Source organism: Vipera ursinii (assembly GCF_947247035.1).
Source record: "Vipera ursinii genome assembly, chromosome: 1".
NCBI lineage: Eukaryota > Metazoa > Chordata > Lepidosauria > Squamata > Viperidae > Vipera > Vipera ursinii.
The window spans coordinates 120,696,740-120,709,410 of NC_139512.1; the positions used below are offsets into that span (position 1 = coordinate 120,696,740).

A 12,671-nucleotide genomic window follows, 5' to 3' on the forward strand; every position below is an offset into this window, starting at 1 on the left:
CATCCATTTCTGGAGAGCTGGACGTGGCCTCCGCGAGCCTTGTAGGTCACGCCCTTGCTTTAAGAGCAGATGAATGAAATTAAGTCGGGGAAGGACGGGGCCTGGCAAGGGCCGAGCTTCCCTTTTCTATTTTTATTTGGAAGCTTTCCCCCCCCTCCCTCCCCGGAAGAGAGACGTTCCCCAGGAGAAAAGGAAGCGGCATCGGAGCAGCGGGGAGTGCGGGAGAGAGAGCGGCCATGCCTCGCGGCCATTGGCTCCCAGGGAAAAGAAGGAGAGGCTTGGGATTGGCTCTTCATACAGAGGCGGGGCGGGGCACGGCGGGCTTCGCTCGGAGCTGCAGCGAGTTCGAAGAACGCTGCTCCTGGTCGCCGGTTGACCCGACTTCTTCCTCCTGGTGTGTTTCGCTGCGGCTCCTTCGGGTTTCAGCCTCAAGGCGCCGGCGCGGCCACTGCGTCCCGCCCCAGCCCATGGCCGGTGTGCGGGGCGCGTCTGGGCAGAAGCTCTAAGGACATTCTCGTAAAGCAGCAGCTGGCGAAGCCGCCGCCGCCGCCGCCGCCGCCGCCTCCAGGATGGGTACAGTGCTATCCCTGTCTCCCGGCGGGTCTGGGAAGGGCAGCAATGGGGTCCTCGGCGACAAGGCGGCTCCGGGCAGGGCTCACGGCAAAGGCGAGAGCCGCTTGAAGCGGCCCGGCGTTTTGATTTCTGCCCTCACCTGGAAACGCCTGGTGGCCGCCTCTGCCAAAAAGAAGAAGAACACGAAGAAGGTGACGCCCAAGCCGGGCTCCGGAGGCGCAGCTGATCCTTTGGTGCAGCAACGCAACCGCGAGAACGTGCGCAAGTCCCAGCCGGACGGCGCCAAACAGGGTCCCTTGGCTGTTCCGGTGCCTACTGTGCCCGTCTCCGTCCAAGACAACGGAAAACCGCCGCCGCCCCCGCCGCTGCCCAGCAACCGCTCGGCCGCTGGCTCCCCGCGGAGAGTGATCGTGCAGGCTTCTACGGGCGAGCTCCTCCGCTGCCTAGGGGACTTCGTGTGCCGCCGATGCTACAGGCTCAAGGACCTGAGCCCTGGCGAACTCATCGGCTGGTTCCGCAGCGTGGATCGCTCGCTCCTGCTCCAGGGCTGGCAGGATCAAGGCTTCATCACCCCGGCCAACCTTGTCTTTGTGTACCTGCTGTGTCGCGAGGCGCTGCAAGGCGACCAGATTGGCAGCCAGGCGGAGCTTCAAGCCTCCTTCCTCACTTGCCTCTACCTGGCCTACTCCTATATGGGCAATGAAATCTCCTACCCGCTTAAGCCCTTTCTGGTTGAGGGTGACAAGGAGCGCTTTTGGGACCGCTGCCTGTCCATCATCCAGGGCCTGAGCACCAAGATGTTGCAGATCAACTCTGACCCGCACTACTTCACGCAGGTCTTCCAGGACCTCAAGAATGAAGGCGAGGGGGGGTCCACAAAGGACTCCTCCAGCACCAACAAACATTGGACTATAAGCTTGGACCGTTAGGAAATTCAGGGGGGCCCTCCACAGCACCCCCATCCTTCTAGCTATATCTCGCCTCTTCATCCCCTTCTCACCCAAAGGCTTGACTCAACTAGGTCTTCTCCTGGAGGAATAAAACCAGGGGTGAGGATTTGGGAGCTGCGGGGGGGGGGCATAGCCCTTAGTCATCCTCTTTTGTACAGGTAGCATCATGGAACTGCTTCCCATTCTCCCTCCTGCCCCACTAGCCTTTGGTAGACTTTTGTCTGTATATGGGGATGGAGAAGGTTTGCTACAGCCACTCTTTCAACACTCCATTGGGGAGGGCACACCCAGAATTGCATCAAGCCCTTTTCACAACTGCAACAACTAGATGATTTGAGAATAGGTAAGATGGGATGGTTTGGCCCATGACATTGTATCTTTCATCTATGAGCAGAATCAGTCTTTGCTATCACAGCAAGGTGCCATGGACAACCTGGATGCATTTAGGGCCTTGTATATGCAGCAGGGGAGGGCGTCCATTTGTCTTTCTTCCAAATGGGGGAATTCCTGAACATATTAATGGATCAGCCTGAGGTATTATTTATCGGCAATGTTCTGACTCGTGCGGAAGAAAATCGTGGCTATGCCCTTCTTCGAGAAAGCCCAACCTGTCTGTCTTACGGTTTGGGTCTCCCTACTGCTACTGTGAATCACAGTACAGCCAGGGTATTTATTCCCCTCCACCTACCCCAGTTAAAGAAATCCCTGCATGTATTTGTCATTCCTGCTGTTGGAGTTCTGCCATAATGGTTCTTAAAAAAAATAGATAATGGTCAGAAAAAACCATTAGTGCAAGTCACTTGCCTTTTGTAATTTTCCTTTCTTTTCATCTTGGCACAGGGGAGGGGGGAGGTATATCCACTCCCAACACTGAAAATAAGTGCTGGGAAGCTCTGCTGCTATCCTTCCAATGCTCCACTTGACCTGTTCTCTCCATCCTGCCCCCCCCCCGCCCCCACTGCCTCCTATCTAAAGCAGAGGCTGGGAGCTGTCCATGGTGCTAGCCTCTTAGACCTATGTAGACATTTGCACATTCTTGAAGCTGGAAAAAAAATCAAGCCATCTCATGGTGTTTGAATGTAACAGAACAATGTCTGACTTATGGGATGTTTGTGCCAATGTTGCTCAAATGTACGATAACATATTGTTTTATATTGTATATTTAAAAGAGATAAAAGGAATGAGTCTAAACAGAACTTCAGAACTGTTCAATCATTGAGAGATTCAGCTGTACTAGGAGAGAAGACTAAATGCATTGGATCTATGAAAAGCAGTGAAAGGGGATGCTAGCAATAGCAATTCATGCTGAGGCTTTACTTCAGGATGGAGGAGGCATTAATAGTTGGCTGATGATTTCCTAAATGGCTGTGTTGGCAGGAGATCCCAGACTTGCTAATGGGATTTGATATTGAATTGCAGTCCATCTTATTCCAGAGCCCTTTTAGGCAAGGACATGCTCTGTGTGTTCTTAAGATCTGGCCTTAACAAATCTCAGTAAAAAAAAAATGATTTCACTACTAAAATGTCTGCAAATGTAATTGTTGATAAAGCAACAAATTCCTTGCCCACCAGCTTTATCGTTTGGCATGTGATCCTCTGTAACTGAGGTCATTTAAAGAGGCAATCAAAGTGGGACCTATTTTTAATTGTCTTCTAATTTCTGAAACTAAAAGTAATCCAGAATGTTTCCTACTGGCATCCTGGTCCTCTTTCAAAGTGCACCTAGTAAAAAATGGTACATTTGTTAAAAACATATTGATAGTTTCTTGTCCTCTCCTTCCAGATAAGAAGTATGCTTTCACTTTGGCATCCTTAATTGCTGGCATCTTTTGAAGATTGCTGATGGGCAGATGTCTCTGCTGTGCCTTATTATTCTTTAATATTATTTTAGGGTGGCAGGCTTGGGTTACTTTGCTTCTTTGGTCTCTTTATTGCCACTGTTGCAGATGTTTCTCTTTTCCAATTTTCACTTCATAAAGTGGTATGATAGCACTGCATAAAAGATTTATTAAGTTCAGTTTTAAACCCCCCCCCCTTTTTTTTTAAAGGTGGAATTTGATCAACTGTTATTAACTGGAACTGTTAACAATTTTTAGATATTTATTTTGTCTTTTCGTGAAGGAGTCTACTGCACCATTTTACTTATCAAACAGGCAAAACTATAGCAGCAGAAATTTTAAGAGGAATTCTTTGTTTTCACAACAGCATGGAAGTTCTCTGTCCATCTGGTTAAGATCCCTTATGGATTCTTGCTGTGATGGAGAAGTCCATAGTGATTAGTTAGCTGATAGGATTAGTTGCTAAAATGTAGCTGATAGGATTAATTACTACAAGTTAATAAACAATTTGACTCATGTTTCTAACCAACAGTCAAATGGTTTAGGAATTTATAGACTGATTTTTGAGCTTGACATAAAATCATTTAGAGAAGACTGCTGGTTCTGGATTTAAAAAAAAAAATCAGAGAAACCAAGCCCTCAATTCAAAAGATACTACCTTGCCTCCATAATTTTGATTTGAAATGGTTTTTGATCCCAGAACCTTGGCTCTGCATGTGTTAAACCATAATGGAAGACAGCAGGATGCCTGCTATTTTTGTAAGAAATTTGTGCTATTTGTTCTTCTTTGCATACCTCTTTGAAGGATTACATTTATCAGAAGTTTAGGCTTTGACATTCTGGCAAATAATTCAAAATAATAAACTTGAAAAATGCTGAACAGAAAAGAGCAGTTTTGTTTCAGAAGCATGTTCTTAATTATAGTGCAGATGAGCTAGTATTAGTAGCTACTCTTTTGAAGTTAGTCTGCCTATTTGGGTACCTGTGTTTTAATACACCTGACACATTTTTTTTAAAAAAAATCATGCTTAAGCTAGGATAAGAGAGCTGGGTCCAGACCAAAGTTACAAAAAAGTCACAATGCACATCTTGTATTCTAGAAATGCTGATTAGTATGCTGATACTAATACTTGTTTCTACTTCTGCTATCATGTCGTTCTGTCTTTAATTTGAACATTGTTGAAGTGATTTGAACCCAAATGTCAATGGATCCTATTCTTTGCCTGAAGATTAGCAATATATTCAGAGTAGCTTCCTCTCGTATGGGTCCTTCTAGGGTTGTTGTGATTGCAGTCTTCAACAGGGAGCTATGATCTCAACCCACTTTGGAATGTTTTTGCCTTCCATCTAGGACCTAGATTCTAGGTCAAATGCTAGCCCACTGCACTGAAATGCTGTTAGTATCTCTTCTCTTTTTGTAGCAATTAAGTACTTGCTTACTGTTTATTTTTAAAAACCCACTGTGATTTATAATAACATAAATACATATTATAGAAATAATCCATTAAAACAGTTACGAAGAAATAGCACCTGAAGAATATCAACATACATTTTAAAAGATGCAATGATTAAATCATTATTGGGGCTAAAGAAGAGGTCACTCCACAAGGCAGGTATCACGGCAGAGAACAGCATATGCTCTCTAACTGAACTTGCAAGTCATAGCAAGGCCCTCCCTTCAAATCAAAGATGTCTGAGGGCTGATGTAATTGGAGAGATTTTTCAAGGTAACTGTGTGTGCTACATTTAGGACGTGTCTAAATGATTGTACAGCTCCATTTTTTTTTTATTTGGCCGATTTGCTTTTTTCTGCTATGTGTTGAATGAAAATGACTTTTCAGCAGGCAACCGTTTTATAGAGAAGAGGCAAATATATCGGAAGATGAGAAAAAATAGAAACTGCAAATTATGCAGAATGTACAGCTCACAGGGTTTCTTCCAGAAAGTTCTTTCAGGAGAAGATTGTCGTTATGGTATCAACAGTTTGTTTCAGTAGGGTTTTTCTTTAAATTTAATTTCTTTCTAGGGTTATGGAGGTCCAGAGCTGATGAATTCAGTTCAAGGGAAAGTTGTCCCATATGGTGAACCAGTGAGTTACATATGGCAGCCTTCTCAGGGAAGCACCTTTGAGGCTTGGTTTGACTGTCCAGTCCAGGCTGTCCATTGTAGGAGGGGTCCTATCCCAAATGGTTTTCTTGAGTTCTTAGGCACATCTATGCTACCAGCATTTCATCTTTCTATTTTTAACCTGAACCAGAGATTCAACACCGGCAGGTCTGCTGTAATGTTTATCATCACTATTGCAAGCTCTCAACGCAGCTGACCAATGTACTTTCTAGCTGGCCAATATGGGTACACCAAAATCAGTTTGGTAGTATGTGTGTAAGAGAGAGAGTACATGAATGACAGCTATCTGAATGGTCACATGAAGTCTGAATGGTCACATGAAGTCCTTTGAGGGGTTAGTTGGAGGGGGGAGGGCGTTGGCTAAGAAGCCAAGAGGAGGTGGTTGTGGGATTTCTTATCAATGGGAAATTGATCCAGCACCAAGTACGGTAACTTTTCACCATTCAACATGTTGGAGAAAATTGGTTAGACTGCTTAGCAGGATCTTACCTTGGGAACCCAGAAACATAGTGCTGCTGTAAGAGCAAAATCAAAGCCCATTCAAAATTTGCATTTTTTGGGGTTGTTCTCAATTCTGATTCTGGATGTGTTCATTGATCATATCTCCTACTCTGTCCTTTGATTCTGATCTCTGCTTTGTCTCACAGCTTCAGGTTCCTCTCTCACTTCAGCCTCAACACCATAGGTAGGGTGTTACCATGAATACCCAAAATGTACTTTTGCTGATTTGAACTACAGGTTCATCTAACTCAGTATTGGCTGTTTTGAGCAACAGAATTCCCTCGGACATGTGGTTTCCAGGTGCATGGTTTGCAATTAAGAGAATGCAACAGGTGTGTGGTTAACAAGTAGATAATTTAAGGATTAAAGGACTTTTTTAGAATGAGAAACTATAGCTATGTATGGTGTTGCTTGTAAAACACAATAGAGAAAACTTGTGGATATGGCTTTTGGAATTCTTTCCAACCCCTTAATACAGTAGTAACTATTCTCAGTCAAATGATCAGGAGGTAGAAGGACTTAAGAATAGAGCAATCAGAAGAATTCCAGGCTGTTGCCCAACTACTTCTCCCATAAGATGCATTGGGAATTTTTTTCCCTTTGGGTTTTTTACTCCATTCTCATTCCACTGAGTTATCCCAACTAGCAAATTTGCTGTATCACCTAGAGTCTAGACCACTTTTACAAGCAAAGCAACCCAGTAAAGTCTGAATGTAAGGTTGGGCAAGGTGGGAGATGACCTTTGCTACTTCGACAGAAGACATCAGGTAGCAATAGCAAAATTTTGGCTGAAGCAGTGTGCTTTTGGGGATCTTGGACCCGAACCAAAACTGCCTTGAGCATTGCATTTTCTATCGCTGGACCATGCTGACTGAGTATGACTTCATAACCCATGAATGTGTCAATAAACAGAATTATCGGGCACCAGTTGGGTCCCTGAAAACTGTCTCCAACCTGACACATGGAGAATTTTATAAATGTTGTGTCCTCTCAATCACTGGAATCTGAAATCCAATAAAGCATTTGTTCTATAAAAGATTAACTTTCTTGATGTCTGCATCTATTCCCAGAACTTTCACGTTTTAGGTGCATTCTATATATTTCCATTTTCAGTAGGTATCCCGATAGGGTGGGTACATTCCAGATCCCTTAAATGCCACCTATCAGCGCCGAGACAGCATGCTTTCTTGGTAGCGGACCCTACCTTTTGGGACACCTATCCTCCTAGTCCCCTACCCTCCCGGTTTTCTGAAAAGCAATGATGACCTGGCTTTTCCCCCACTAACTTGGAACTTGTGAGGCTGGAGCCCAGAAATGCATTCAAGTTTTTTTCTGGACAAGTGGGGATGTATTGCGTTTGGGGAAGACAGAAGGGCTTTTTGATTGTTTTTTATATTTTCTTTACTATTCTTTACTGGTACCTTATTGTAGCTTGTGAGTTGCTTAGGATTATGCCGCATATGCTGGGCAGCTACAGAAAACTTTTAAATAAGTAAATTAAGTTAATAGGACTTGGCATGATGTATTAGCACCCATCTGCAATTCAGGTCTTGTGTACTTAAGACCTGAATTACAGATGGGTGCTAATACATCATGCCAAGCCATACTGACTTAATCATAAATTGTCAAATAAGCCATAACCGACAAGGTTTATACAACACACACTAAGCCATGTAGAAACCACAATTTCTAAGATCACACAAATCTTAAGTTAAACACCTTATGGCTTAATATGCTGCATAAATCCAATATATGGTTTTATGTCAGAAGTAGGGGGATATTGTGGCCACACTGATGTTGCTGAACATGATACAACTATCGGCCAGCCTGGCTCTTGGTGAGGAATGTTCAGAGATGTAGTCCATCTGTCAGAATGCAGATTCCAACTATGGCATTATGTGCTGGTGGATAACAAAGTTAATGCAGCCACTACGTCTCTGTTGGTATTGGTAGAGACTGCTGAGAATACTGTGGACAGCAAAACAAAAAACAAAAACCAAGGGATCATCAAACAGATCCATCCAGAGTTCTCACTCAAGACACAAATGACCAGGGTCAAATTATCCTACTTTGGACACATCATGTGAAAAGGGTCTAATGCTAGGAAAGGCAGAAGGAAAAAGAAGAGGATGACCAGCACAAGATGGGTGGACCCAGTTACAGTGGCAATGTGTGTGCTTATTTGGGAGACTTGAGAGAACATGCTACGGATAGATTCTAATGGGGAACATTTATCTACAGCAGGGATGTCAAACTCAATTTCATTGAGGGCCACATCAGCATTGCCGTTGCCCTCAGGGGGCCGGGTGGGTATGGCCAGGGTGGCCGTGGCCTACTGGGTGGGCGTGGCTAGAGTGCGTATGGCCTACTGGGTGGGCATGGCCAGCTCTACATCATTCGCATCAAGGGTGCCTATGAGGGCCTGGGCAGGAGTGGGACAGATCTGAGGGTCCCTGGCAGAAGGAGGGTCTCTGGGCCAGGGCCAAGGCAGTGGGGGCCGTTCCCTCACTGTTTCCAGGTTGGCTTCGCGGGCCGCATGAAACCACTTTGCGGGCCGGATCCGCCCCCCGGGCCTTGTGTTTGACATGTCTGATCTTCAGTATGTGGTCCCTAGGAGCCAATACCACTTTGATGGCATATCATCAATACCTCTGTTTTCAATCTTTCTTTGTCCTCATATTTATCTGTAGCTATTACCTGCAGCAGAGGAAGTTAGAGTTCTACCAAAGGAAAAAATAAATAGATCCAAAAGGAGACATGAGGAACTGCACCGAAGGGAAGGAAATGGTAGTTTGTTTTAGTGGTCCTGAAGTTGCCATCATCACCAAGTAAAATCCAACAGCCTAGTGCAAATAGAAAGATGATAGGGTCAATTTTATAGTGCACCAACCTATAACTTGTTCCATATTGCTATACATTTAAAAAGCTTATATTTTCTTGTTACACCCATTCCTTACTTTATGCTTGGATAAAGACTGAGTGGTTTCTTTGGATATTTTTTTAAAAAGTTCTTGTCTCCAGGCTCTGATTGCTCTTATCCTGACAAATGCTCTAAGGACAAGTTATTTACACTTTAGAGTGTTTGTCACCATTGGGCTACTATGATCTTATCTCTAGGCTTACAAAACTCTTTTCAGATGCAGCTTTTAAATGCAGACAAGAGTTTAGCCACAAAGAGATGAGCTATTCATGGAGCAGACTCTGAAGAAGGGAATAAAAGGGGAATCCTTTTGAGCTGTGAGTCATTTTAAATTTTATTGCAATCAGAGATTTAATATAAGTTTCCAATGCCAGTGACATTTTGTTTACAGGAGGAAAAAAAGGTTCTGTCTGTTAACATGCGAAAAAAATAATTTGAAAACATTAGAAAAATATATCAAGGCCTCTGGCTGAATCAAGAGGCTTGACAGATTATCAACAAAGTGGAAGCAACTGATCAAGCAATCTGGTGGGGCCAAGGCTTCCCAGGCTTTGATTCAGTTTAAGCACCCGGTGCTGTTGGTGCATGACTAGCATTCACCACCAGCCCCCAGGCAGAAGAATTATTTTCCTTAGAACAAGTCATACCTAAAATTCCCAACTCTGATCCCATTAATTGTCTTCTTCCCAGCTGGAAAATAATTCTATTTGATTCCTTCCACACTTATAAACACAAGACAAGGAATTTGGAGGAAAACAATTATTTCTTGCTTTGAAGTGGGTTAAGAAGTTGGCAGTGTGAAAAAATGTCGTGCTTCTCTTTAAAAACCATCCCACGTCACAAAGGAATCAAATGTCACACATCATACTGAACCCTTGTATTGAGTAAGTTGCAGTGGTGGTGAGCTAAGCCAGGGGTAGGCAACCTTGGCTCTTTCATGACTCATGGACTTCAACTCCTAGAATTCCTGATCCAGCTGTACATAAAAGAGCCAAGGTTGCCTACTCCTGAGCTAAGCACTAACCCATGATTTGCAACCTGCAGAAGTTAGGGTTATGTAATCAGTTAAGTCAAAACCAAACAATCCGATGTACTTTCTCCTCTTAGATAGAGATTGTAGGGTTAGCGCCTTCCATACGTTATCTGTATTTGATAAAAACTTATAATTCATTGCATCTGCAAACTCATCCGTGACCTTAACAATGACTGATATGTTGAAATGGTAGGACATCTGTGCATATCGTCAACACAGCGTGTCCTGTTTGTCAAATTATTGTTCAGTTGCTCAGCAAAGGATTGAGTTGAAGCGTTGCTTCTTTTTCCCCCTCCAAAGTTAAGCAAGGCTGAACATGGCTAGCCCCTGAATGAGAGATTACCAGAAAAATCCCAGGACTATATTTAGTCACCAAGAAAAAATGTTGATGATGAAAGAAAACAGCCAATCATTTCTGTACTACTCTTGAAACAATTACAGGGGACATGCCCATGCACTTACAAGAAGCTAAGCTTGACTTAAGGAAGCTTGTATTTTGTAACAAGAAATGAGGCTGTTTTTCAGAATACGGTACATGTGGGGCCCGTGTTCACAATGGCATCCTCAGGCTCTGACTGTTTTCATCAGAATGAGGAAAGGAGAATCACCGTGTTTCATGACACTTATTTATTTATTTTCCTTTATTCAATAACTTTTTCCGTTTATTTTCTTGCCTGGTTTCTCTCTCTCTCTCTCTCTTCAGTTAATGAAAACAAGAAGAATAAAAATGATTTTAAAAGAAATTACGCTTAGGGAAGATTGGTAGCCGGTGTTATAGGAGGCTTCCCTGTTCGTATGAAGCAATAGAAACCGGAACGAAATCAATCAGCTAGTAAACCATCCAGGCAGAACAGATGCAGTGGTATAAAAGAATGAGCAAAGGCTTACTGCCCTGCCCCAATTCCTTCCCTGTTAATGAAATACCTCCCCTCCCCCCACTGCGAATGGAAAAGCTGAGACACTTTGGATTGCAGTCTCCCCAGCTGTTCGGGCCATGGCTTTGCATTAGTGGCTAATCTGGCATTTGTGCGTTGTATATTTATCTGACTCGAGCTGACACACTAGAGGAAGTGCTGAACGGAGACTGCTCCTCCCCAGAGACTGTCTGGGACAGGTCCTAGAGAATTCCCTTGTTTTCACCACCCAGGGCCTGATTAGAAAGCTGCCGAATGAAGCAGAGTTCCTTCCTGACAGTTCAACTTCATAAATGTAGGCATCAAAGCAAGTTGGAGAGCCGGAAAATTCTGCATAATCATTTCCCATCCCTAGGGAACTCTCCCGTGCTGCCAGAGAAGTGCTGCGACCGACTGAACGCTGCTTCTCCTATACAACAAACAAACAAGAATTCAGGAAACCTGCATACAGGACACTACTGACCTCGTTCACATGCTGTTCAGAGCTGTGATTTGTTGGATAAAGCAAAATTCACACATTGTGCCAAGCCACAAATTGTAGTTCTATAGCAATACAGTAGGTGGACTGTGCCCATACGCTCTAAGAAAAAACTGTGACATTGTGGTTTTAAATGATATATAAACATATGTATGGAAGCCCCGAAATTTTTTAAAAAATGGTGCTCCCATTTTTGATAGCTAGTTACATTTTTAGGATTTAAAAAATATCTTTCAAAAATTCTCCTGACACAACCACACCATTCTGGCTTGTAAACCCTGTGTTGTGACTTAATGTGTTAGACTCAGCCAATTCGGCTTTATTTAAATCACTATTATTAAGGCAAACTATACCTTAGCACAATGGGCAGCACCAGCCATTGACTTACAAGACTGACGCGCCTTTTTTCTGGCCCCCAGGCAAGATGAAATACATCCATTTTATTATCCGTGCCCCTTCCAAGTATATATTTGAATAGTGTGCTTTGTTGAACTGCTGCTAGGAAGGGCTAAACCAGGTATGATTGATAATGCTTCAGTGCTAAAGCAGTTGCAGGAAATGGGGAAAGACTGATTCTGATCAGTGCAGAGTGCAGTAGGAGGGATAAATCCGCCCCCGCGCCCCTCCCCCAAGCATTTTCCACTCCTGCAGAAGCTACATACCGGCACTTAGAAAGGAAACTAGCACCTGGCTGGGAGAGAATAGCAGATGGGGAGGAAGTCACTTGAATCAGCACTGCTGCTAATTGAAATTATTTTATCCCTAGATCTAGTAGTAAACCACGCCCTTTTTTTTCTTGCACACACATTTATACTGCGGTGGCTTGTATCTTTAAATATAATGTTGGAGAAGCCTTGATTAGTTGTCCCACCTGACATTTATTGACTGATTTAACTCTGTGATTGAACAGGGGGGGAGGGGTTTCCCCTTTTTGTATTCTATGATAATTTACTTGGATGTGGGAGTAAAATAATGCATTGCATTTGCACGTTTGGGTCTGAGCATTTAGACAAAGAAATATTTGGATAAAAGATATCGATTTGAAGGCTGTAAGATGCAAGAGGAAAGTGCTGGATTCCTTTCTTTGTTTCCCCCTCCTCCTTTCTCCTCCCCCTCCTCCTCTTCTTTTAACTCTTTCTGCACACCTGTAAGAAAACTTTCCCCAGTTTTGTTTCTCTACCCTATATGCATCAAGTATGAATCCCATAGCTCTAACCAACAAACTGGAATGCTCTTCGGCTTCTGATCAGAAAAAAAGCAGACGGGTCAAAGGCTTTCCTGATTGGTTATTTCAAGTCTTGGGGAAACTATTGCTTTTTTTTGCATGTATAACATAG

At 43.6% G+C, this 12,671-nt stretch overlaps 1 protein-coding gene across 1 annotated transcript; it reads left to right on the forward strand.

The window, feature by feature from the left end:
- Positions 1–569: 569 nt before the first annotated feature.
- On the forward strand, positions 570–1,502 carry CDK5R2 (cyclin dependent kinase 5 regulatory subunit 2; the record flags this gene model as incomplete). Its single annotated transcript, XM_083348392.1, has 1 exon — positions 570–1,502. One exon carries the CDS (start codon positions 570–572, stop codon positions 1,500–1,502), a length of 933 nt encoding a protein of 310 aa, XP_083204518.1.
- Positions 1,503–12,671: the final 11,169 nt, after the last annotated feature.